This window comes from Tauraco erythrolophus, chromosome Z (genome assembly GCF_009769465.1).
Source record: "Tauraco erythrolophus isolate bTauEry1 chromosome Z, bTauEry1.pri, whole genome shotgun sequence".
Lineage (NCBI taxonomy): Eukaryota > Metazoa > Chordata > Aves > Musophagiformes > Musophagidae > Tauraco > Tauraco erythrolophus.
Window position 1 is genome coordinate 10,186,059 of NC_141496.1, and position 26,121 is coordinate 10,212,179.

The 26,121-nt window shown below is 39.6% G+C and overlaps 1 protein-coding gene across 1 annotated transcript in view; it reads right to left on the reverse strand.

Annotated features, from left to right (window-relative positions):
• KIAA1328 (KIAA1328 ortholog) overlaps positions 1 to 26,121 on the reverse strand; it is a 182,638-nt gene that overhangs the window by 57,296 nt on the left and 99,221 nt on the right. Inside the window, exons 7-8 of the mRNA XM_086629470.1 lie at positions 6,374 to 7,059; positions 3,390 to 3,485 (exon numbers count right to left, since the gene is read on the reverse strand). Coding sequence (XP_086485596.1) covers positions 3,390 to 3,485; positions 6,374 to 7,059 — 782 coding nt within the window. The remainder of the gene's footprint in view (positions 1 to 3,389; positions 3,486 to 6,373; positions 7,060 to 26,121) is intronic.

The window sequence follows — 26,121 nt, forward strand, 5'->3', positions numbered from 1 at the left end:
GGTCAGTGTAGAGGTGCAGCGGCAGTATTGTGGGAAATCTGAGGAAAAGGTGCATGTTAGACAGAAGAAAGCTGCACCGGTAGAGCCATATAGGAAGCCTAAGAATTGGAAAAGGAGAGAACCTTGTATGTTAAGATTTAGGCACACAGCACAACTCTGGGGAAGGGTACTTGCAAAGTCGCAAATTTTATCTTCTCTAGTTGGTGCTCTTAAATAGGTCTTATTTCCATGACATTCGGATCCAAAGTTAAGATTAAAGGAGAGAAGAGTGGCTTGTTTTAAAATTCCTCTCCCAGATGCAGACGTCGGGAGCGCACAACAAAAGCAGGTGCCGGGTGTATTGATCCTACTGAATAGGCATGGAGTGGGTACTTGAGCATGTACCAAGCATCTGCGCCTGGGAGATGGAAAGTGCTTTGCAAAAGGCTGTTTAATGCTAAACAAACGCATCAGGTTATGTTTTTATTTTGAATATTTTAAAGCATCTTCACACTGGGGCAGACTTGAAAAGAAATTATACAGACTACCAGACAACTTGCCATTAATTGTAGGAGTTACTGTCTCCATAGCTGGAAACTGGCTGCGGGCTCACTTAGGAGCACTCCAAGCTACTGAAAACCACCCTCAGTAAAACCTGCTCTGACTGCTGCACCTCAGAGAACTGTGGATCCTGCACCTGAGGACTCTTCAGGTCCCAGACTCCGGCCCAGCTGCACGCAGGCAAAGGGACAGACACATTTCTTCCCAACTGCTCTCCAACATTCCCAGCAGGGAAGTGGCAAATTCAACACTGCAAATTCGTACCGGGCTCATCTGAAGAGGCCGAGATGGACAACGCCTGCTGACTTCGATAATGAAAAAACCATAATGGCACACTTGGAAGAGAAAACAAAATAGGCATTCATTACAAAATTTAGCTATGGTTTGCAGTAGTCCCCAAGGTAAAAGTTTTCCTTTTCGCAGAGAGACAATGACCAAAATCTGTATCAGAAATCAAACTCCGTACTGTATTTGCTTGTGGAATCTTTTTTTACTTTTTCAAGGAGGGGAAAAAATTAATCCCTACAGGAGATGACAAGATGCCTTTTAAAGTACATATCTCATTTCTGACTACAATTACCTTTCAATAGCCTAGCACAGCTGCACGCTCCTATTTGCTTTTTGTTTTTCATTAAGGGCTCCTCTATTATTTGTACCCATCCTATAGCATTTATGCCTGGCAGTGATGCACATTCCCTTGCCTACGATTCTTCCCACAGATAGTAGAGAATAAATTGCAATTAGATTTTCGTAATTGTAGATAATTAACTCAAAATGAGCTGTTAATTATAAAAAAACCCTATCTTTTTCAGTTCTTGATTATATTATTTATTTTACTTCTAAACTCCAATATCTCACTTCAGCAAGTTTAGTATTTTAAAGCACTTTCACCATTTCCTTTACAATACAGGGGTATTTTTAAGCTAAGTTTTGCTTATTTGAAGACTGAAATCAAGTTTCACGCTGTGAGGTTTGCTAAAGGAGCTCTCATGTATGAACTGGAAGACAGAGAGGGCTGGTTTTCAATTAGAGCTCTGATAGCATTTGGTGTAACACGAACGGTCTGGCAGGTCAGTTAAAATCCAAATTTAAAAAAAAAACCAAACACCACCAAACAAAAAAATAGACTATTAAAAAAAAGGGTATATTCCCACTAGCTCTTCCTCCTTTCTGAGCTCTAGCCACACACACTTGCACACTCTCTCTCAATACTGAAGAAAACATTACTTACATATTCAAAACCTTAAAAGAGACAAATGGACTTGTCTTGCATAGCCCCTTTCAGCCTTACATTAGAGTAAATTATTTAGGGACCGTTCATCTGGTAACCTTTGCAAAACTGAAGATGGCATATAGGAAGAAAAACTTCCAAGTGTTTTGCTGCCAAACTTTGGAACCAGCTGGCATGGCAACTTGAGACTGCACGAACACATACTAACTTTGAAAAATTACAGCAAATTAAACCAGGGGAAAGAAGAGAGGGTGGGGAACCTTTTGAAATCTGGAACTCTCATTTTGTTAACGGCACAAGTTTTCCCCATTTTCCCTGCTAGGCTATGTAGATTTTTCCATGTTTTTGGTAAACTGTTGCTGAGAAGCCCGACAGATGTTCCGGGTTACGTTTTTCCTCCAGGGGAAATGGAGGAAAATGCTTAATGCTATTGCATCTTAAACCTATCATGACTCTCCGTCTCTTTTGTTACACTTTGATCACTCCAGTCTATATGAAAATGAAGCAAAAAAAAAGCTTCAGAATATAAGGAGGATGTACCAGTAACTCACAGCAGCCAAACACCTGGTTAAGCAGTGAAGCTTTCCAAGGAAACTAACAACTCCTGTTGTTCTGAAGAAAGAAGTCTTATGCCTTTTCAGTGAAAGAGACTCAACAAAATAAAGTAAAATCAGTATCACTTCGTGTTAAAAAAATAAGAAAGTATTTGACCCTTAGTTTATAAACAAATTAACAGTACTTCCAGTATTGCCATTGTGGAGAGAAAAGCTTATTATTTTGAAGTCCTCTCTTGTCACTAAAGAAGGAATCATTCAAAGGACAGCTGCTCTTCTTGTCCACCAAACAGGGGATACTTTGGTCAGAAGAACATTTGTAGTTAAAGCATAGAACAAGAAGCTGCTACTTTTTGAGAAAGGGAGAAAAACCCTGTCAAAGCCACAGATTTTAGTTATTGCATTTCTAATAAGCCTGAATCTTCTTCCAGTGGTAACAGGAAATGCGACAGGGTGAGACAGAAAGAAAACACAATAACATATTGATTGAAGTTTTAAATAGCATGCAAAATTGAGATAAAGAGCTAACTACTGGCTTAACTCCACTTACAGTTATTTCAGTGGTAGATTGCTCTGATTGCACTGATGCAGAGGTGCAACACAGTATTGTTTAAAAAAACAGTAACCATTACCAATTGTAAAATGTCGTCTCTATCTGGGAGCTAAAGGCCAGATTATTTTTTACATCACGTCCAAATCAAGACTAAGGAAATGTTCTGATCCTAGTTGAAAAAATAACAAGCAATACCTAGAACAAAGAACAAAAGCCAAGATTTTGTGAAAACTCCATTTCGCACTGGGCTAGGCTAGTGTCCTTAAGAGAGGACAGGCAAAACCCGAGACCTCCGCAGGAAGTCAGCCCCTAAACCTTGAGTAGTAACAGGTCAGCGTAACTACTGAGTTGACTCATAAAACACAATGGCCAATGAATTTTACCCTTCCTGCAGAAAAAAAGCTCTTAATCTGAAACAAACACATGAACAAATACGCTTGGCAGCCAACAGCACACTGTCAAGAAGATATATCGACACAGTGAAGTACTTAGAAGTGAAGAGAGAAATTACCTTAGCCCCATGCTGTTGCCGTTGATCATCAGAGCAAGTTCTCCAGGTGCTTCATCAACAGGCACATCTTCTGAACCAGGTACATGGCCTCTAAACCTGAAAAAGCAGAGTTAGCTGGTTTTGCAGCTGGTCAAATCGTCACACCAGGAACTCCCCACAGAAAGGTGAGTTGTGTGACTGCAAACAGGGCACTTAATCACGTTAAATGCAGAAGCTTTCACAACTGTTTTCATGCTTATGTCCAGTGCCTTTGCTTCTGAGGGTTTCCATTGGGGAAATTATTAGAAAAATTTAATTTACTGATTTCCAAGGACCTGCTCTCTTACGAAAATGGTCCCAGTATCTACTAGGAAACATCCCTGTTAGGGTCAGATTACAGCTGCAGCAGCACCGGAGCTCAAAGGCATCATATGTAAATTGCATTAAATGTGTAAGTTCTCTGAGATGGTTGTGTCTCCCAAAACCATGAGCCCACAAATGATGCTCCATTTTTAATACCTTGCCCCACCTTTTTCTTCCTCTCCAATTAATATAGTAAATCCAGCACTATTCCCTTTTTATTTGAATAAAATTCCTGTTTCTAGGATTTACCCACATTTGTCTACATTACTGAGAAATAATATTTTGCCATTTCTGGAACTCTCTTCTATTCTGCTGTGGTTGGCATCAGGAGGAGTCACTGAACTGCCTCTTTCCCTGCACTCACACCACTTTTGATAGTCTAGCAACTACTTCACATAGACAGAAACTGCAAACAAAGTACTATGCTCATTTGAGGCTAAATAGGGAAACGTGGGATATTAAAATTCAGTTATGATGCAGCACGGCCAAAAAAAAGGACCAATTCATACTTTTGCTAAAGGAGCAGACGAGTTAATAGCCAACAATTACATTTTTACTTGTCATTCCATGACAATACTTTCAGCAGCTCAGAATGGACCTTAACCAGCACTCCACCCATGCAGAAGGACAGACAAAAATAAACACTATCTGGAAATGGATTTTTGTTGTATTGTTTTTTTAAACTATCATGATGTTAAGGGATGAACTAGGTTAGAGCCTCCTGACAATGAAGTGAAGGGTATTTGAGCTTAGCTAAACAAATTTTTATTGTTTGTAGTACATAAAATCGCTCTGTTATCAAATGCAAAAGCGAATTACATACCCAGAACTGAAACAGAACTGTGATGCCTAGAAGATTTACCTGTAAATATCAAATATTTATTTCTAAAAAGATTGAATATTTTTTAAGAGCAAGCACACTACATTCTAGCTGCTTTTCTTAGAGAGAATATGGCAAATGTGCTTTGACCTGCACCTCTGAAAAGAGATCACAAAAATACTGAGACCTCAGACTGATCATATGTGATTTTCTTTCACAGCATTCTTTTAGGTAACCAGAGCTCTGTAAACCATTTTTTTTTTTTCAGGAAAAAAAAAAAAAAAAAGGCTAAAATAGCCATAATGGCATTAACAAGCACATAATTTTAGATATATTTAAAGTCCTTTTTTTTTTCTGGGCGTCTGATGCCTCACAGAAGGCTGAAAAATATCCATTAGAAAAAGAACCACAAAAAAACCTCATTCTGTATGTTCTTCATATTCTACTTGTTTTTCATTAAAGAGATGCATGCATAGAATTAAGGTATTTGATGATTAAGAATCCATCTGTTCCTACTTAATTCTCACCTGAAGTCATAATCCTTTGTTTGTGACCTCAGTCATTTTCAACACACACAACTGTGACTGCCTTTAAAACAGGCATTTTTAAAGCCATATAAACACATTATTTTCAATGTAAGCCACAATCCAAGAAGACAAACAAAAGACCATCTAAAATACAGTATTCTCTTTTAGAGCTTGAAAAGTAACCAGGTGGCTGGTGTCAAGAGGAGAAGGTGGTATACACCTCCATGGTGGTTATAACATGAAATGTAGGAAGCGGTCATGTAATGCAGACTCTTGTGGGATGCTGTCAGCAGTTACCATATTAAAACAGTATCAAAATAAGCATCCTTGTGAAACCCTCCTATTGCTTCTTCTAAGAGACCCCTAAAAGATTCTTCCCCGTTGCTTTCCCTTCCTAATGCTGAAATACTAGTATTCAACTGAGTTACATGGGCTAATTCAACTTGCTTTAACCCACTTCCTCTCACTGGTCCTCTCCACTCTAGGAACATGATACCAGTACACCAGTTTATCCCTCTTTTCCAGAGTCCCTGTTCGCATTGTCAGGAAGGTACTGTCTCACCTTCTGCAACAGGCTCACAGGCCTTTCAAGCCACATCCCATATTTCTATGGTTATTGCCCTTCTCTTCTTCTCCTGTTTACGCACGCCTGCTGCCGCAGTCTTGGCATTCTCCATTCCACAAATATCACCGGAAAAAAAATGTCCTTGCTACACAGAGCTCCCTTCCTTTTACCATATATATATATATGTGGAAAAATATATACATTTTCCATATATATATATGGAAAAAATATATATTCCATATATAGAAAAAAATACCTCCATCTTTTCTGTAAAACTCACATCTTCCAGTCCCTACCTAGGAAGACGCAATACTTCAAAACTGACATCTCCAAGCAAAGAAGCGGGAATGCCACATCTACGTCACTCACGCTCACGTTGCTTTCTTGCCAAATGTCTGCATTTCTTCAAGTGCCTGCCAAAGACCAACCTCTCGTTTTCTTCTACTGCTTCTCTTTTCCTACCTAGTCTTTTAGTGCTGCTTTTCTTGCGCCTTTCTTTCTACCACATACTGTTCTCCTCTGCTGTTTTCCACAGCTGTCATGCTGTTTCCCAACAGTATATGCTAATATACTAAAAAGTCTCCTCTCCTCTAAATCACTGTTATAATTTGTGCCAGAGGTCTTGCCTATCTTATTTTACCAGTTCCAATCTCCCACATTAATTAACTGTTGCCCATATGTTCATTAGAAATTTCAGAAAATTTTTTGAAATTATAAATCTCAAAATCACCTGTTATAATCCATTCGGGATTGGTGTAGTTGCTGTTGTTTTAGCAGCAGCTTTGCTTCTTGCTTAGCCAACAAATGTTGGAGTCGTTCCTTTTCAATTTCCAGCTCCATTTTCTGCAGAAGCAGCTTCTGCCTTCTTTCTTCATACAACCTTTTAGCCTGCTCTGTTTCCTTAGGCCCGGAGTCCACACTGTCATTCAGCCTGGAAATTCGAGCGTGCCCAGAACAATCACAAGTTTTATGAACTGGCCCGGAGTGTCTTCTAAGCACCTGGCTGACATGGTGGCTCCCTCGCACGCTCCCTGAGCTCCCTGCATGCCTGCAGGCACAACCGTGACTCGCTTGCTGAGGGCATGCGCTCTGAAATTCATTTGCTTTCTGATCCATCTCCTGAGCTGGTTTTACACGGTGAGGGCTCCTCTGCTTGGCTGGGGAAATCATATTATTACACTTTCTGTGCAAGCCATTTTCTACCGGATGTTCCTTCAGACACTCCTGATGGTTGTAATGGATTTCAGTCCCGTAATTGTCATTATTCCTGCAAGGCTGAGACAATGCAACACGGGCTGGGCTTCCAGCCTTTGATGCTCTACTGTTCTTATAAAAAGTCTGAGGTCCCCCAGTACCCAAGTAGGAACCATCTAGCTCCAGAGATGGTTGTTGGTATGAGCTCTTCTTACTGGATACCTGGAAGAACACAAACAATTTCCTGTGAATTACCAAAATTTATCTTTGCTCATTAATTTCACTTGGTAAACATGTTCTCTCAGAAATAGACTTGCTGCATCATGCTGATAGACATACAGCCAAAACCGAGAAAATGTTTATCAGAAGACAGACACGAATCTGCTATCAAATCTACATTTCATTCCATCTACAAAGTATAATAAATATAAAACCACTGCCTGCAAGATCCTCAGCATAAAATGAGTCGCTTCGGAGTATCAAGTAGTTGTGAGCATCTAGGGTTACATAAAATCAACTTGAAGAGTGGCAAAAAACATTAAATGTTAATGTTTGAAAATGTTTAATTTTGAATACCGAGCCAAAAAATCCATTCAACCACTATAAATACTCTTTGATTGGCCATTACACAGCAGGAGATTTGATGTAAAACATTTCACCTTGCACTGAATGGGATATTACTTACCGCTGGAAATTTGATGAGAGTTTTTGAAATATCTTTACAGAAACACAGATAAAAACCAACTACTTTCTGTAAAAAAACGGTTGTATATCAAAAGCTGTCATTTAAATACAAAACATGTTTAAATTCGGCTATAAACGTAAGTGATTTTTCAATTAAGCTGGGCAAGTGATTATACTCTGATAAAACTCTGAAGAAAGAAAGCAACTGTAATTCACATTTGTCAACCCAGTGCAAGCAAATTCTCATGGTTTTGTTATACTCGTGGATGTTACGTAACAGACATCAAAATCCTGCTTACATCTTGGAGTATCTTTGCACTATGGTTCACCCAGGCAGTTAAGCATTTGAGCTTCTATGCACATCAGAACAGCAGAGAATCAGGCACTTGCGTTTCTTTTGCTAGACCTGCATTAATTTCAATAGCATATTGAATTTAAACTCCTCCAGCCTTTGAGACCTTTCACAAAGGTCTGATTTTTTTAATTACAGAAGCAAGGTTTGTGGAAGTTAACAAAACCATTGCAGTGAAAGTGGTTTAGCAGGAAAATTTGGTATCCACTGATGGAAATAAAAGTATTGTTTGCGCTCTGGCAATGCTTACAATATGTAGGTATTGTCCACACTGAGTGGAAGACAGTCAGCAAGTCCCAAAACACTAAAACTTAGGAATGCAAGCAAGCGTCCAGCAATGATTAGAAGAGAGATATAACCCAAATCTATGCAGTGTTTATATGTATAATTCAAATTCTTTTTATAAATAAACAAAATACCAAATATACTCTGCTGCCCTTCAAGACAACCAATTACAAGTTTCTTGTAGACTTCACAGAATGCAAATTCACGTGGATTAGCACCTGAATACTGATATTTTATGATTTTCAGTTTTGCAGATACAAATATATCCTCTCTGCCATGTGATTGAAAGCCAAGGATGTAATGTTTTGCCCCAAAGGGCCCAGTGAGTTGGAGGCATTTGCATTAATGTCAGTGCTAAATGTCTGAGGAAATTCTGGTGCTTGGACTGGGTGAAAAGTGCAGGACATTAAAATATTGTAAAGTCAGAGGGGCTGGCAGGGCAGCTGAGCAGAAACGCAACATGCTGCCAAAAAGATGGAGTTTTGTTATTTATTATTTGTAGCGTGCCATCCTTGTCTGCAATATTTTCTAGACAAATAAAGGCTACAAAGTCCTTTTAATCTAAATTCGACGATACATAAAGGGATGACCAGCAACTGGAAGAAATATTACAGAAAAGGGAAAGTAAGAAAATCCTGTGCTTACACACTGTCTCTCGTTTCCCACCTCACCTGGTTCTGCTAATAAAGCATTTAGGGCACCAACAGAAAGAGACTTTCAAAGTGGCTACTTTCCCAGCTCCCCAGGACAGCAGAAGGCGGCAGACCTGAAGGTGATATTAGAGGATCCTACCAGAGCTGGCAGCGCAGGGTAGTCTACAGAAAGCATACACCTACCCTTCTACAGCGCACAAACAGAAGTAAAAAGGAACGAAAAAAGAAGACTCAAAAGACGAAATAACTGAGAACTTTATTTTAGCAGTTTGTTTTATTGACGGAAGAGACAAGAGAATGTTAAGGAATCCAAGCACACAAATGAAGATGGTACAAAATAATCATCAGTAGCAGCTTTAAGAAGAAAGGCCCACATGGCAAATTAACTTTATGGCCGAGACTCTATTAAGAGTCCCTGAAGGCCCTAAAAGAGAGGTACCAGTTAGCATTTGTTGACCTTGGCCACCATTAAATCTGCCCTGATGGTCTCAGAAATGGCATTGACATTTAAAGACTTCATAACAAGGCAGAGAAACTTTAATGTTATTTCACAGTTACAATATGTTTGCAGGGGGGAAAATTCTCATTAATGTCATTGAATGCGAGTGGGGTTTTTTTATTCCTTTAGAAGAAGGAGGTCATGTTACACAGAGTACTGAGTTCCAACATGCCTTTGACGGCTACTCAGGACTTTGCAGGCTCTAACTCTAAAGAAAAATTAACTACTGGGAGTAAGAAGCTAGTCAACAACTTTTTTAGCAATTCATGTTTTTCTGTTAATGCTTTAATTGAAAACTAGAGCTGGATGGTAGAGGTTGCAGGGAAAATGGACTGACATTTACATTTAGGAGAGATGAGATGAGACCAGAGCATACCATGACAGATCTGTAAGAAGCAGGCCAGATGAAGAGGGAAAAGCAGAAAAGAAAAAAAAAAATCAAATACCCACCTACTATCATGAGTCTAAAGACACACAAGCATAAGGAATTGGGTAATTTTACAAGATGAGCTTAAGAAAGATATTGCCTATGGGACACATGGAAACCATGACGGACCATGATGGAACAGCTGTGCTTTCCCCTCTGTAGAGCTCTTCCAGGCTTGCTGTACGGTATTTAAAGATACAACTTCCTTCAACTGAGGCTTAAACAAACAAACAAACTCAGACTTGCAACATATGGAGTTAATAAGACTTGATCAGATGTGAAACTCTTGCATGGAAACAAGGAGATATTAAAAAATAGTTCAAATAATCTTCAGAAGGGTTTAAAGAGGAAGACACGTGGGGAGCTCTACAAAATCTTTACTGCAATCCCAGTAATTTTTGCTCAGAGATTCAGAGCAGAGCTTAAACAAACACCCGGTCCTTAAAACTTCCTACAAACAAACAGCGCGCCAGTTTTATGCACGCAGCATTATGATCTCTGCAAATTCTTCTTAAATGCAACTTGTGTGCTCTGCAGCATTAATTCACAGAGCTGGTGAAGGAGACACATTCACAGACTGACTCCAGCACACAGGGCTTTGTACTGCAAGGGATGAACTAGTAACTGATCAGATCTTACGCTCTCAACACAGGTGAGGTCCTGACAGATCTCACGGGTAGCTCTGCATGTACAAAACATGTTTAAGAAACAGCCAACATAATTACCTTGATAAGTCTTGCACTCTGGGGACAAATGCTGGGGTCTTAGCAAAACACAATGCTCTTACAGTAAACAGCAAAATTCCTATAGGTGTTAACAGCATTAGAGTTTAACCCACAGCACCTGAGTTTGTAGTTTGTAGCTTAAATATATTTGAATACAGAAAAAGAGACAATGAACTAAAATTGTTCTCAATTGTATCTTGAGAACATTTCTCTGACCTGGATTTTCAGCTCTGAGGTTTCTTTTGGTAGGGTAGAAACAGAGGGAGGAACATGCACGTTCAGAACTAGTCCACTGTGCTGCTCTGAGTGCGGACCCTGGAGGACGCCAAGAAGAATGAACAAGAGCAGCAACCAGAGGAGAAATACAGAGATTTAAAGACTATTTAAAGATGAAGCAAAAATTTCTTAATGGACAAATGAGAGCCTAACATACACAGGGACACCTTAAAGAGCAGCAAGGGCACACATCAGCGACCCAGCTGATGCACTCACTAAGGTTACATCCTAAACCTGGAACTCAGTCACCGCTGTGCATTCTCGACGTATGGGTCTCATCTGGATACAGCTTGGCTTTAGGTTTGTAGGTCTATCAACAATATAAGCACTTGCTCTTGTCAGTATAATGAGAAGAATACAGTATAAATAAGCTCAGGTAGGATGTCGGGGCAACAGAAATGCCATTTTAGGAACAATTATTTCAAATGATAGGACTATTTGAAGTGCATTAGCAGTGATTAAGGAGCTATTCTTTCCAAGAGTCTGTAAGAATTTATCAAGGAGAATGTAAAAAGGTAAAGATTTTAAAGTAAATTAGTAGGATCTACTGAAGTCTATAAATTTTTTTTTCTTTATATCATACAATCCTTTATTAAAATCTCTACCATAAGTAACCTAATATCAGTCATTACAAAGTGCCCACATAATAGTTCAGCAACCGTCTCTGTCAGTACCTAAGATAAATACAGTAGATAACTCGGAAGGTAAGCTGACCATTTTTCAAGCAAGAAGTAAAGCACCATTTTCTGTAGAAATTATGTATAGCTATGATTGCCATATCCCACTGAATAAAACAAGTGCTCTAAAATCAAAGAAACTATGTGAATGACAGTCATAAGCTTGTATTTTTCCTGTAAAAATCTACTGAACTCAATATACTGAACAGGCGTAGCAAAAAAATTATAAGATAGGATCGCATCACAAAAAAGTGAATCTATAGCTGCTAGCTGACAGCAGAGAAACACCTCCTATGTTTGTGTTGCCTTCAAATTTTTTTCTGCTCTTTGTTAAGAGGGTTTGAGCTTGGATGCCAGGTGCGCAAAAAACCTGCATTCAAAGTGGCATGTGAGCATTTGCTGGCACTCAGCTTTAAGAGTATATTTTGCATTCATAAACATGCCACCCTTCTTCTCCAGCTACACGAATACTGTAGATAAACTCTAACAAATGCTTCCATTTAAGATCAGCAAACTGGTTTTACACTGGTTGATAAGGCAGACATTAATAATACAGTGCTCCAAGAAAACTAAAGCGAGGTGTCTGTACGGTGAGTCTTGGATGTCACTGCGAGCAGAATGCCCATTAAGCCCAAACGGTACCTACATATGGCAATGCAATACCTGACCACTAAAATTAAGCAAACATGTTTGCTTTCCGAAACAAAACTATATTGGACCTGTTTGCACTGTAGAAAAATGCCACTATACCAATCGTGACAGCACCAGGTCTGACTATTAACATTCAACGTGCTGCCAACATTATAAAAACGAAAAATCACCATCTTCTGACTTCAATTTTTTACTCCTGCCCTTTATTTTACTGAAGAATCAGTAGTTCAAGACCTAGATAAATATTTCAAAAACTATACTATTTGTGAGCAGAGCAGGTCACTACTATTTCCCAGTGCATTTGGAGTTCATGTGAAATAAGGGCAGAAGAGTGATGAGCTGCATTTTTAACACGGGCATACGCAGAATAGTTGTCTAGCTGATAGAGAATGCGTAATGCAACATCTGCACGGTGCGCCTTGCCAAAGCCCATCCCAAATAAATGTAGTGCATTCTCCCTAGTGCAATTAACTCTCGTACTCTGGCAGGTTTTGCTAGAAGATCATCAAGGTAGATTACCTTCCAGCATATGAACTAAATACTTACAGGTGTTATATCATCAGTTATTACTTACAAACTTCTGCATTTAACAAGACATCCAGGCAAATGAATGATCTAATTTATGAATTATTTATAAGAATTTCACAGCATGCTCCTGGCGTCATCCATGGCCTTTTCCAGGTCATATGACACCAATTAGAGCTGAATTTTAAATTATTCAATAACCTGAACTCTCTTGTCATTTAACATATAGATATCAATGCAGTAAACAAGTTAAGTCTAATGGGCCCTGGAGGTTTGCTTTCCTCCGCCCATCAGCAGCAGAGGCTGTATGCTACCACTGGAATAGAAAATAATAGAATGCAGCAGTCAAAAACATTTGCAAGGTTTTAATAAGTTATTTTGGCTCCCTTAGGGATTTTAGTATAACTTACAAGCACTGAATCTAAAACATATTAAAGTCCTTAGCTATGTGCTTTTAAAACAAAATTAGGACATAGCAAAAGAGCAAGTCTGACACTAACCCTAATTTAGGCCCTTAATTTGAAATGTAGTGGAAATAATGGAGTAAGCAAGATTTACTATGCACAACTCATTACCTTCAGGCTCTCCTACAGTACAGCCAAAAATAGCCCCTCTCTCAATACATATACACCTGTCTGTAAAGATAAGGCTACACACAGGGAAATTGAAATGTTAATTTAACAGCTATCAGTTGACAGGTATACCTCGCACTCCTCAGCAATTGGGTGGAGAAGAGACCCCTATGATTCTTCTGTCCTAAAAGCACTGGGGAGATCAGTGCTCTAGGAACCCATCTGGATTTGGGTATCAGCTTCAAGATGCAGCAGTTCAGAGGAAAGGTTTAAGGACCTTTGTGGCACATTATAAAAAAAGACGGGATTATAACAGCCTCTGAAGCACAAATGCAATAAAAGACATCTTAAAACCGTTGTTTTCCATGATGACTACAAGAAGAACAAGAAGATACCAACAGTAAAGGTACCTGAGATGAACAACACAATCAGGTATTTGATTCTGCCTCAGCATAAAGTCTGCAAGACACACAGCAAGCATGCCACATCCTGTCTCCAAATCAGTTGCCCTCCAACATCTCATGAACCTGTGAGCATGGCTTCGTGATTGAAGGGAGGCATATCAACCCCCTATCCACTGCTGATCTAGCTTAAGAAGTCCAAGACATACAGTGGAAAACTTCTGAGATGGGTGCAGCTCAGTACAACCCCGAACTGTCCCTAGCACCAACTGACTTATTTTTATAGTATCTGTGCCTCAGCTTTTGGAATGTTGCTGTAACAAAAGCCAGACCCGCTCCCATAGATGAGTCACTTGCAGACACCTATCTGGGAAGACTCCGTGACCCCACTCATCCACACACGCACGTTTCCTTTGCACTCTCACTGCTTTGCAAGGATTAAAAAAATTTCCTGAGCTCTATCCAACAGCAAGAGGAAAAGAAGGAAAGGGAAATGTTCAGTTTATCCCTTTAAACACTAGCAAGAAGTTCTCTAGCTACTGCTGTCAAGATGAATGCCAAAAAAAACAATGATGTTGAGAAAACATCATGCCAAATAAGTAAAAAACACACCCATCCAAAATGTCTAGCCAGATTAGGAAGAATATGGATTTAGATAAAAGAACATAACATTAGATTTTATGCCCCTCAACCTTGTCATAGGAGGGGGCTGCAAGAGAGCATTTATTATTTTTTTAAAAAATTTTTTAAGTAAAATAGCAGAGAGAGGAAAAAAAGACAACTGCCTAATCTCACAGCACACATTTTAAGAACATACAAAAATAGCTGTAAGGGATTTTATTTTGGTTACCAGCCAGATTTAGTTTCATTCCTACGCTGGACAGCATTTGATTACTTCACATTAAGGGTAGTAACATGTTGGATGATAAGAGGGAAGTTCATATGGGTTTTCATTAAAGAGTAATATCCACCATGTATTTGGTCCTTCAAGGTAACTTTTTCAAAGTTATTTTAAAAAGCAAACAGTTCTCTACTTGGAATCACAACTTAGCATATCAGGGGCTACACATGTTCTCAGCTACTGCCAGCCAGTCTCTTTAGAATTCAGTCAACATTTGCTCCAAATATGCTTTCATAGCTCAGGACGCAAGACAAAAGGGCAAATATACCGTGACCCTTCTAAACAGCCCTGATTACCACGATCAAACACAAGCCACATACTTATGTGGATAAGAACACGTAGAGTTTGATGTGTGAAGATTACTGCAAAAAAGCAGACACTGAATCAGCACTTCCCAACATGTGCCTCACCATGACAGCTGGTATCACCTTTCCCTCGTATTTACAGTAGGGATAACTCTGGTACCCACTGGCCAGCAATTAATTTTAAGTAAGAACCAGTGTTCACTCAGAAAGCTTACCAGAAAGTTTTAACTTCCTTCAGAAGGTGTCTCCTGTAGAGTCCCTAGGGTACGGACACAGGCTTTGAAATACTTCTGCACAAACCAAGGGAAAAAAAATGGATGACGTGATTAAAAGCATGTCCAGAAGTAGGGACAGCGTTTTGAGTAAAAACAACCAGAAGGTTATTTAAATCATACAGAAACCCCACAAAAGTAAAAACAGAGAACTTTTGACTTCAAAACAGTGGAAAGGTGCGCCCAAGCGACTGCATTCTGTCAGGAGTGTCCTTGCGCTAAGAGCCAGCCAGCATTTAGATTCTGCTAATGATCCCATCTCTGGGAAATAATTCATAAAAAGTAAACAGTAATTTTCATGTGCCTGCCCTTTTGATCTTACATTTGTAGGGAGTATCCTGAGGCTAGCTGTGGGCGCCCTCGTGGCTCTGGCTGATTGACCTCTAATCTGCCCCTCAAGTAACGATCATGCCAAGGAATGACAACAAAAGTTGCACGTAAGCAGACATTTCAATGCAATCCCATTAAAGACAGGCTGACTCACTTCATCTTGTCAAAGAAGTTGTTTCACGTAAGAAGAAATAAAAGCTTTTTAGAAGGACTCTTTTATTTTGTAATGATGCTGCTCTTCAGAACAAAGACTGGAACAAGATTAACGCACCAACATCTGACTGGTACACAGCTTTACATCAACTGGCCAAATGCTAGTGCAAGACAGAACAGGCAGCTCCATGATTATGCGTTGAATAGTCTTGGTAGAAGAAAATTAAGAAAATCCTCTCAAAGAATCAAGTCAGAACCATGGTGCTTGACCTCTCCACAGTTCAAAACATATATATGCCATTTAGCAGAGAGTTGTCTACAGGTTTAGACACAGACTGCTCAGGATCTCATCAGCTTTGAGATCACAGATTGCATGCTTTCACTCCACACTAATCCATGGTAAACAGAAGACAGTATATACAAGGTAGCCTATGTCTCTGTCATTAGGAACGCAGCAAAGAGATAAAACAGCCAGTCCAGAGCAGTTGACATACAGAAACTTATTATCATGACAAGGTGATTAAATCACCAGGAAAAACTTCTTTAAATAAGGGATTGAGGAAACTACAGATTAACCTGCTAGAGTCCACAGAAATAGGATAACAGACTATTTCTATTTTACAGTAATACTGAGAAAGTATGTATACTCCCAAAGCACTGAAGCATGCAACGCAACATATATATAGATGGATGAAGTGGTAGATAGGTAGCACTGGAGTTGCTAAAAAGGTGTTTGAAAGGCTGAGTGTTCTCTGAGTGGTGGCAGAGCTCCATCACGGGCAGATACAACATATATGTTATGCTTCCAGTTCCTGCTTCAGTCTTCCCACAGTTACTTCATATACCTGTTTAATGAGACTGCTGTCAGATTCTCTTGCATTAGCAAGCACTCCATTTCTCAGTGGAAGTCAACATCTTAGTTTACAGTTACATAGGAAGTCCATAAAAGTGCAAACGGCACTCTGCAAATGGAAAGGATGTGAACATTTCTGACCAAGAACACACGTAGCTGGAAGTTTTGTGCAAAATATAAAATCCCCTGGAGAAGTTCCACCCAAGCAGATTCACAGCATATTATTTTATAATCTGTTACCTAATCTGACAGTGTCCACATTCAACAGGTGTCCCCTGAGACCTCTAAGCAACAGAAGCAAACTATCCCACTTGAGTCTGGAAGGTTCAGCTCCCTGAACATAAAAATTCAAGGTCCTCTTGGCATACAGGCTGTGATTTCAGTGAGAAATGACATGTTTTCTATTTGGCAGGCTTGCAGTATCTCAAACAGGTATATAAATTAACTAATGAAAGATTGCAGGAAAAGTAGAATCAAGGAATAGGAGCAGGCACGGAGAAAACAGCAATCTCTCATTTCCTGGGGGTAAGCCAGCTGTTTCCATTTGAAGCCCACCATGAAGACGATGACTTCAGAATACTCTCGTCACACTTGAAATGCAACTGAGGATGATGTCTCAGCAGACCTTCCGTCTATGGCTGAGTTTCCTTAAGAGCTGAAGTCATTCTGCAGCGGGTTTAGCACTGTTGAAGGTAGCAACAGCTGACAGCGGGAAATGACCTCTGATATATCAAGCTACAAAGATCAACTTCCTCTTGACCCATGGAAATGATCTTTTATAGTCCTGCTTGACACCATAAAGTATAGCAATGGTATCACAACTATTATTTGCATAAAATGGTCCTCGATGTGGTGTAGAGCCATTTGACAGTCCATCCTGATGGGTCTCAGCTGCAGAATATTGATATAAAGGCTCTTCTATAGTTGCCATAGGCCATTAGGTTGTCTGAATGGACATCCGTCACTACCAGCTTGTGTGAAGGAGAACATTAAGTTAAAAGGGCATGACCAAGAATAAATTGAAAGGCCCTCCACTACTCCAGGGCAGCAGTGACCTTGTGAGGCAATCGCCTTCACTCTGAGACACTGCAGTCTGGACAGACACACCAAGTAAAACCCACCCACGGGTTTATTAAAGGGAGTTTAGTTTAGAAAAGGCTCACAAGTGTCAGTGTTTGCAATAGCCTGAAAGGAAACTCTTGCACAAAACTGGGTCTTTGTCACAAGCACACAAAAATACACAAAAATTAAGTATGTGCTTATAGTCTTACACTAACAGCTAGCAAAACACTGTGCCTTGCCTACAAGGGGAAAGACAGGAGACACGGAGGGACAGTTTCCAACTATGGACCCCTACAGATCAGTCTCTCCAAGTTAGAATTGAGATGCAGACCTTCCTTTCAACAGAGAACTGTTGTTTTGTTGTGCTGTGCCAGTCTAAGAGCACTGGCTCTGTACCTCTTCTGTGCTCTTTCTAGCCAGTACCCTAACAGTCGTCCATTTTCACAAAAACTCTGTTCCCCCATCTGATAATAATCAATGTAGCAGATATACGACATCCAAAATTTGACATTAATTATTCTCAAGGGGCAAACCAACTTCAGAAGGGAATTTTTTTCCCAGGGAAAACTGTAGAAGTTTGTATTTTTATATTTCACTTTCACTCTGGTTCATCATTCCCCAGTTTGTGAACTCAGTGTGTACAGTAAGTCTGCATAAACACAGAAAGCAGAAACCGTCCATGATGCCAAAAGGTATGAGTCTTGGAAGTTCTGAAAAAATTCTAACGCAGAATGGAAGGTTCCTCTATCTGGGCTCCCAGGCCACTTCTTTGGATAGAGTTAGTTAATAAACGTTTCTGAGTACTTGGCTTAAGCCTTCCTTATTCCATTTGAAAGAGCTGCACTTCAGTTCTCCTTCTTAAACTCTGGATTCAACAAAGAACAGTAATTCTTTGAGGCTGAAAATCTCTAAAACCACTCAGTGCCAACTTTAACAGAGAAGAATTAGGTCAACAGTAAAATTCACTCCCTCCAGGAACAGAGCTGAAGCATCCAGTCGAGCACAGAAGAAATTATCACCACATGTTTCCATAACTGTACAGTCCCTTGGGATTTGTAAATAGTAAAAATAAAGAAAGAAAAGTTTTCCAAATATTGCTGCAGAGGAGAAAGCTCTATCCTCCTGGAGAAACAAAAAAGATTGAGCCTCCTTCGTAGTTACATATTAAATGACTGCGTCTTTCCAAATGTCACAAACTTGATGGCAGAGAAGATACGAAGTTGCACCTATTCAGAAGAACTGAGGGGAGGGGGAGGAAGGAAGAAGGGCCAAAAGTAAAGAAAGTGAGAAAGACAAATCACATTGGTTCAGTCAGGTATTTAAAATGGGTTTTCTTTAATTAGCTGAGCCGTAATACAAATTAAAACAGAATTTCTTGTTCACAATATATTCATTGGAGGGGAGGGGATGCAGCTGGCTGTTTCCAGAGCAGTTCCAGCTAAAACAGACTCTGTTCCGCGGGACTGAGCAGGAGCCAGTTTCCATCCTTCTCAAAAGACCGAAAAGCAACTTGGCAGCGGAGAGTCTGACTGTGAGCTCCATCTCAGGGATACTCAGGGAGCAAGACGAACCTGTGGCAATTGTGACTGGACTCATTAAAATCACTACAGATTATTTAAAGCCCTCACGCCCGACATTCCGTTCCTTTATTATGCTTTAAATGACTAGGGAAAGAAGCTGTGGACGCTGGGCAGAAAGGAGGGCTTTAACGCCACAGCTGGTTGCCGAGTGACCAGTAAAAGGAGTGTGGTGCCACATGGTATTTCTGGCATGAAATGTTAAACAGGATTGACTGCAGAATTTCACTTTGTTTTGGAAATCTCACGCTTTCTGATGACAGAAGTGTTGATGATACACAACGCCCAAGCCCAGCCTTCAGTCCGGATCACGACCAGAAGCAAAGTAATCAGATCTCTCGGATCGGTGTCTGTTTCATGATACCAGATAAGATTAATAGTTTCATGCTGATTTGCTATTTCCTAGCGTGGTGTTAAATTACAAATTTACAGGGGGGTGGGGGGAACATGTACTGTATGAAACTCTTAGAAAAGGGCAAAACCAAAGCACAGTTATCAGAAGATAAAACCATAAAACAATCACAGCCCTTGGGGGACCAGAAGCTCTGTGCAGCCTCTCATGTGTCAGATCATCATAGGGTGCCTGGTTATTTTATGATAAGATTATCTAATGCTAATCTCACCACTAGAATTGCCTGCAATAAAAATGTTACCAACTTTTTGATTTTAATTACTGGGTTCCTGAAGATAACTACTTCAATTCTGTTTAAAAAAAAACATACTCCCCATGGTTTCTCTGAAGCTGGGAGTACTTCAAATATCAAACTTCTGGATTGGATGACTTTCAATGTCTTTAATTCTGTGATTATTAACTCCTCTCTTCCCTCCTATTTTCAACTAGTCATCCTGGCACAGGAGATATGCACAAAGGATAACACAGTTTCTTCCATTTCATTTCACAAACTACACAAAAAAATGCAAATATCTCAAAAGAAATCCATAATGCATCTATAAGTAGGCATTCTTGATATAATGCAGAAGGGAAAAAAATTTCCTAACCCAAAATTGTCAACGTAATGACCATAGGATTAGCTAGCAGAAGTGGCAACCACCACTGTAACAACTTCAACAGCAGAAGCCTACAAGCTGATTCCCTGGATGAGTTTTCTGTTGAGCAATCTCTTCAGAACCCAGCACTAATTTATTGAAGAGAGAGTCTCAGGTGTAGGTTGCATCAGCCAGTGCTATAACGCACACACCCCCTCCTTGCATTATAATCCTCGTACCTGTAAAGCTTTTTTAGCAAATATGTTTCTCCCACTATTCAACGCACAGTAGCAAATGACTGCAAATCCATACAAGCTGTTTATTGTCATAGGACTCCCAAGTGCAGACAAGAAATTTCAAAGGGAAATATTGTGCAATAACCCTTAAGGGAAACAGTTTTCAGGGACAGTGGGAGGTGGGATTCCTTGGCAACAAAAAGGAAGTGCAATATTAAAGAGGAGAAGAAAAAAAACAAACAACAAAAACAAATAAACAAAAAAAAACACACAAGCAGAGCTTGGGCAATTTCGAGAACCTCTCATGGTTATCACGAAGCAGCTTGATCTGGTCCAAAACCACACTCTCACCAGGGACCCCAGTTAACTTATTGAGAATCCACAGTTTGGGTCTGAATCTATGCTTTTAATCAAACTTTTTTATAATCAAACTAAGGACATCATGTTGCAACAGAAGGATTCAGAACAAGCCTCTTACAAGAGTTGTAACACGGTAAAAAACAAGTAACCATGTCCTACTCACACTGTCATTGGATATTATCCTACTATTGTAATTTTTTGTAGACGAAACTAGAGAATAAGAACAGTTGACGACAATTTAAAGAATAGATTTGTCATGTTACTCACTAGTACGATACAATTTGCTTATACATCAGTTATTTTATATATGCATACATAATCTATTGTCTGCATTTCTCTTGTGCTCTGAGCATAAAAATGGTTAGAGAAAAAAATCTAGATGTGTATTTCTCTTGAGTTCACCAGTTCCTGCTGTTTGTTTCTCACCTGAAGTCATAATCCTGTCTTTGACATCATAATCATTTGCAAAGTCACCAATTGAGATGTCACAAATGGAGGATTATGGCCAGGTGGGGAATAAGCAGCAGGAGCAGATGAACTCTTAAGAAACAAAAATCTTGTTTTCATGCAAATGTCCTTCATAATAGAGAACAAAAGAACAAAGGAAGAAAAATACAATGGAGAGAAAATACTAGAAGCCGGATTGTTTCTAAATACATGATCTCCCTGAAGTTTCCTCTGAGGAGTCAGTGGCTGATTAACAACTGCATAAATCATTACAAAAATAAAACAAAACTTGACATCTGACGATTGAACCCTCCCCCCACCGCCACCACCACACATACACATAGTTTTCTACTTAACACGAAATCAGCAGAAATAGGAGAAGCACTTTGAGAGAACTTGTAACCTTTAGAGGTATTTATATACATTATGCCTGAATATTCCTGGCAGTAACTAAGCACTGTTATCCTTGTTCTATAGACAAAGACACTGAGGTCAAGCAATACACAGGACCTCCCTGAATCTTAGTCACAGTCAGATTGCTCAAGATATAGATCTAAAAACATTCAAAGCTGAAGTGGCCCAAATTCTGGTGGAACAGAAAACCTGTAGCTCCAGTTACAGTCCTACGGGAGGCTGCTACAGTAGGGCTACTTCTGGGTTAGCAGTTTCAAAGAGTTAAAAGAATTATGAACAATTTTTATATTTAAAAAGATCATTCATAAATTAATCTGTCTGAAATTGATTCTGGTTATCAATCTGAATGCCAATATGCAGTGACTGAAAAGAAAAAAAAAAGAAAAAATCAAAACTGCAATCCAGACCCAAAACAACAGAATCTTTACATGTAGAGAGAAAACAAATCAGCTACACTATATTGCTCACACTATAATGTCGCAAAAAACGCCTACCAGAAATTCTTCTGGTTCCATTTCTAGTCTTTTCTTTTATTCAGCTTTGGGTAAGTATGGTGTTAAATTGTAAATTGGTTAAATTGTCATGTTGTTTGCATTGCTGCTATATCTGTACCAGCAAAATTGGTGTTTCTGCACCAGTCTAATTAATAAATATAAGAAATTCCTTTTTGGAAAGAGTAAGAAACTGTGGTGCTTCACATACTTGTGTTCTGCCTCACTACTGCCTGTGATGATGTTGAACGTATGCCATTAAATGTGACAGCATAGATAGCCTACAGCTCAAACAATTCCATCATCTGCCCATATTCTAGTTCCTGTGGAGTCTTCTGGACATATCCTGTCCAGATCTTGTCACAGCACAGCAGCTGTGGCAGCTCATTTCCTCAGCAGTAAAGCAGAGGAGGAACTTTAGCATGAAAATTGTGCCGTCTGTCCTCTTATTTTCCCTTCTCCGATTTTCGGTGCTGAAGTATCAGGACTATTTCAAGTTCATTTGAATTGCCCAAATAGCCTCCCTGTAAATAAATGTGCCATTTGACAAAGGAGTTAATTCAGTAGAAAAAAATTCCTGGCTTTGCTAATAATTGCCATTTATTGTGGAAGCAATCCCCCCCTTTCCTCCAAATCTGAAACAAATACAAACAGAGTTATAAATGGCACTCTGGCTTTTAAACACTAACAGGCATGAAAGCAGACTGCTGACAATACACAACAGCCTGGACATCTTACAACACAATTACACTTGGAAAAAAACTAAGTACTACGCACGACATTTACTGATGAATTCAAGTAAATGAGTTGCTGAGTGACTTGAGGCTAACCTAGGATTTCACACTGGATGGACAAACACCTAAATATCCTAACCAGATACTAACCAAACTACAATTGCTCTCAACTTGTGTTTAGCTTTGAAATCTGCTGTTTCCATTTCAGACCTCAAAAAAAGTTTCGCAGCCCAGAACGTTATTAATTTTTCCTGGGCAAACCAGCCCAGTTTAATAAAAGACATTATGTTTACCTAGAAATCTTGTCCCACATTTGCTTTTATACCCATGCTTTATTTTCTTCAATAGAACAACGTGTTTCTGAACATCTTCTTTAAACCTGTCACTTTCAGAATCCAGCTGGTAAAAGAATGTTTTGCTCTTGTACAAATTTATGTATTATGTATTAATAAGGCTGAAATTCTACATACAGAAAGCAGGCATAGATATTTATGAATAACCTAAAGAAAACTGCTTTACAGAAAATACATTTAAATTCCTCCCTCCATTTTTTATAAAGGATGACAGGCAGTTTGTTACACTAGTAACCACTCTGAACCTGCAAAGTGATTCTTAACTGTGTTCATGTGTCTTGTTTGTGGCAGATGCTAGCAAAACTTCTTCTATTCGTACCAAAAGCAAGAGATGCGTAAGAACATGGTCAAGTTAGGAGGAGGCAGCAAGCAGTGTGGAAGCCATAGCTTTGTCTCAACTATGCCGAAGCTTCTCATCTAAAGGGAAAACGCTGATAGTTTTAACTTTCCCTGTTCTAAGAATTACACACTTTACACTGTTACAAACTTACAAACACGTAGTAAAGGTTCTATCATTTTGGAAAGAGCAATGTTGTGTTCGTATTGAATCTCGACTTTTCAGTGGAGGGAACACAGGGTGGAATCAATTCTACGCTAAATATACATCTCAAACCTGTATTTCCTTAACACCTTTGTCAGGTGAGCAGCACCCATGCTGAGAATCGCCCACTGAGCATTCCAAGACACAGTCTCTAGATAACATACTGCAGCAATGGGTAACGGATATTCCAGGAAGGGGCTGATAGAAAAATGCCAGTTAAAGTACTTCAACATCAAGGAGACAGTAAACTCTTAAGAATGAAAAAATCTCCTTTTAGAAATATAAGCAACCAACTAAATCTTATTTTGCTCGAAGTAAAAAGAACCAAGGATGCAAAACCACACTCGTGAAACCAAGAAGGCCAGTCCAACCACACTTCTACACAGCCTGAAGTACCAGCATTTCATTCCTAGAAGTCACTGGTGTCTGCTGTCAAAGGGAAACAGTCTGCTAGGCATACCCGGCGTGCCTCCCGGCCACAAACCCTTACTATTATGAAACTGATTGCTAAACAGAGCTTTAAATAAAGTTGGGAAGTGAAATGCTCTCAAATGTTAGCCTGTGATTTCTGAAATTAGAGGTCAAGTCTATTACCCCTTGATGCTTGACTTCTGAAATTCCTTAAAACATGGCACTTGTCTCCCATTTTCGGGAACGCACCTCATGCAGTCAAACATATGCAGTCAATAAAGGTGTCTCTTCATCTGCCATCTGAAGCTTTATTTTCCTCACTCACAAATTACAACTGGTTTTAGCAATAGCAATCCCTGCACACATTTGAAATGCACTTCCATTTTCCACGTTGCAGAGCTCTATGGCTTAGTAAATACATGCAATTTAGGTTCAAAACCATAGCTCCAGGCACTACATATCAAGAATTTTACATTACTGAAAATTAATGCCTTTTTTGCATATGCTTGAGCAATAAATTAAAAAGCTATGTCTTATATGCATCAATTGGGATTTTCTTAGCCTTCATTTTAAAAAAGAATCATGCATACAGAGTTGCATTTCAGTTTCTTCTCTGGGCTTTTAATAAGAGAATAAGAATTTATTTCAATTCATCAAAAGCAACTAACTAGAACTCTAGGAGTCTCATATTTTTTCCTGAAATTTGTATGTGTTCAACTGCATCACTATCAACCTCTGAATTCAATCCGCCGAGTGAAAAAAATTGGCACCTGCGTGTACTGTACTCATGGCAGTACCCAAGTAGAATAATCAAAGTAACAGTCATAATTTCTTTCAGCACAGAAAACTACAGTCCCTATATCAGGGTTGGGTGAAAAATAAATGAGGTTATGATAATTGCTGGAAGGGGGGCATAAAGGCTAAATAACACTTTGAAGCTGTTCTCTCTTGGAGAGCTCTGTTCCATCCCAAAATCTCCATTCTCCTGTGTATCTGGAATGGAAACACTTCTCTCCTGGCACTGCCTGCTCAAGGCAGCAGGACACTACGGAGGGATGCTGGATTTTCTTAGGCCACACGAAGAGGAAACTGGGAACAGATAACTGGAAATGAGTGTTTCCTTCAAAGTTTACCTTTCCGGCCCCTTGACTGCTCTTGCCTTACCTGAGCTTGCTAACAGAACCATCCCTCTGGTTACTTATACCTCGCCTGTGATAAGCAGCAAAACAGCACAGAACGGGCTAGTTTTGTGTAAGCTTCAACCACAGTGCCTGTTCAGCAGCTGGATCTCAGCATCTCCTCACCTTGGCTTTTATCCAGCACGTTCTGATAGACTGTGCTACGCATTTACTATCTGGCTACCTACAGCGATGCACACGCACATCTATCGATTCCCTAATCTTTACACATGCATTCCTGTCGTTGTCTGGAGCTATTCCATTTCTCAAGTGACATTTGTTCTAGGCATTTGGTTTATATTTCGCAATTAATCCTGCCTGACTTTGCTGAATGAGACCGTTTTCCGTCAGCCTTTCAGCATCACCCAGCATTACTCAACATTATTCTTCCTCTTTAGAAGTCTCTGAAATACATAAGGTTCTTTGCAGTTGCAACATCTAACATTGCTTAGGTCCACACCTACCACCAATCACTTCAAAACAGGTGCAGATCTCACTGTCTGCGATCTGAGCCTTTGGACAAGCCAAGGATAATCTGGCTCAACAGTTTGTTTAGGAATATAAAGCTGTCATACTGGGTCACAGCAAGCATCAGTCCAGCTGAGTAGCTCCTGTCTAGCCCAGAGTCTCTCAGCAGCCGCAACAACAACAACGAGGAGGAACTGCTCTTGGCGTAGAGGTGCCACCATCCCGCCGACTGCCCGCAGTTCCTGTGTGACCTGCCAGCCACCCCAGAAGAGTGCTGCTGAGATGAACCATGGAGCCTTGCAAATATCTTCTGTTTTATATAACTGATGAGGAAAAAAACTAGCTACATTTCCTGTCCAAAAGACAGACTGCACATGAGATCTTATGCAAGTCACTTAATCTCACCTGGTCATTTTTACTTTTATTTCTAAAAAAAAAAAAAACCAAGCTATAGCTATTACCAAATGCTTATTGAAAATGCATA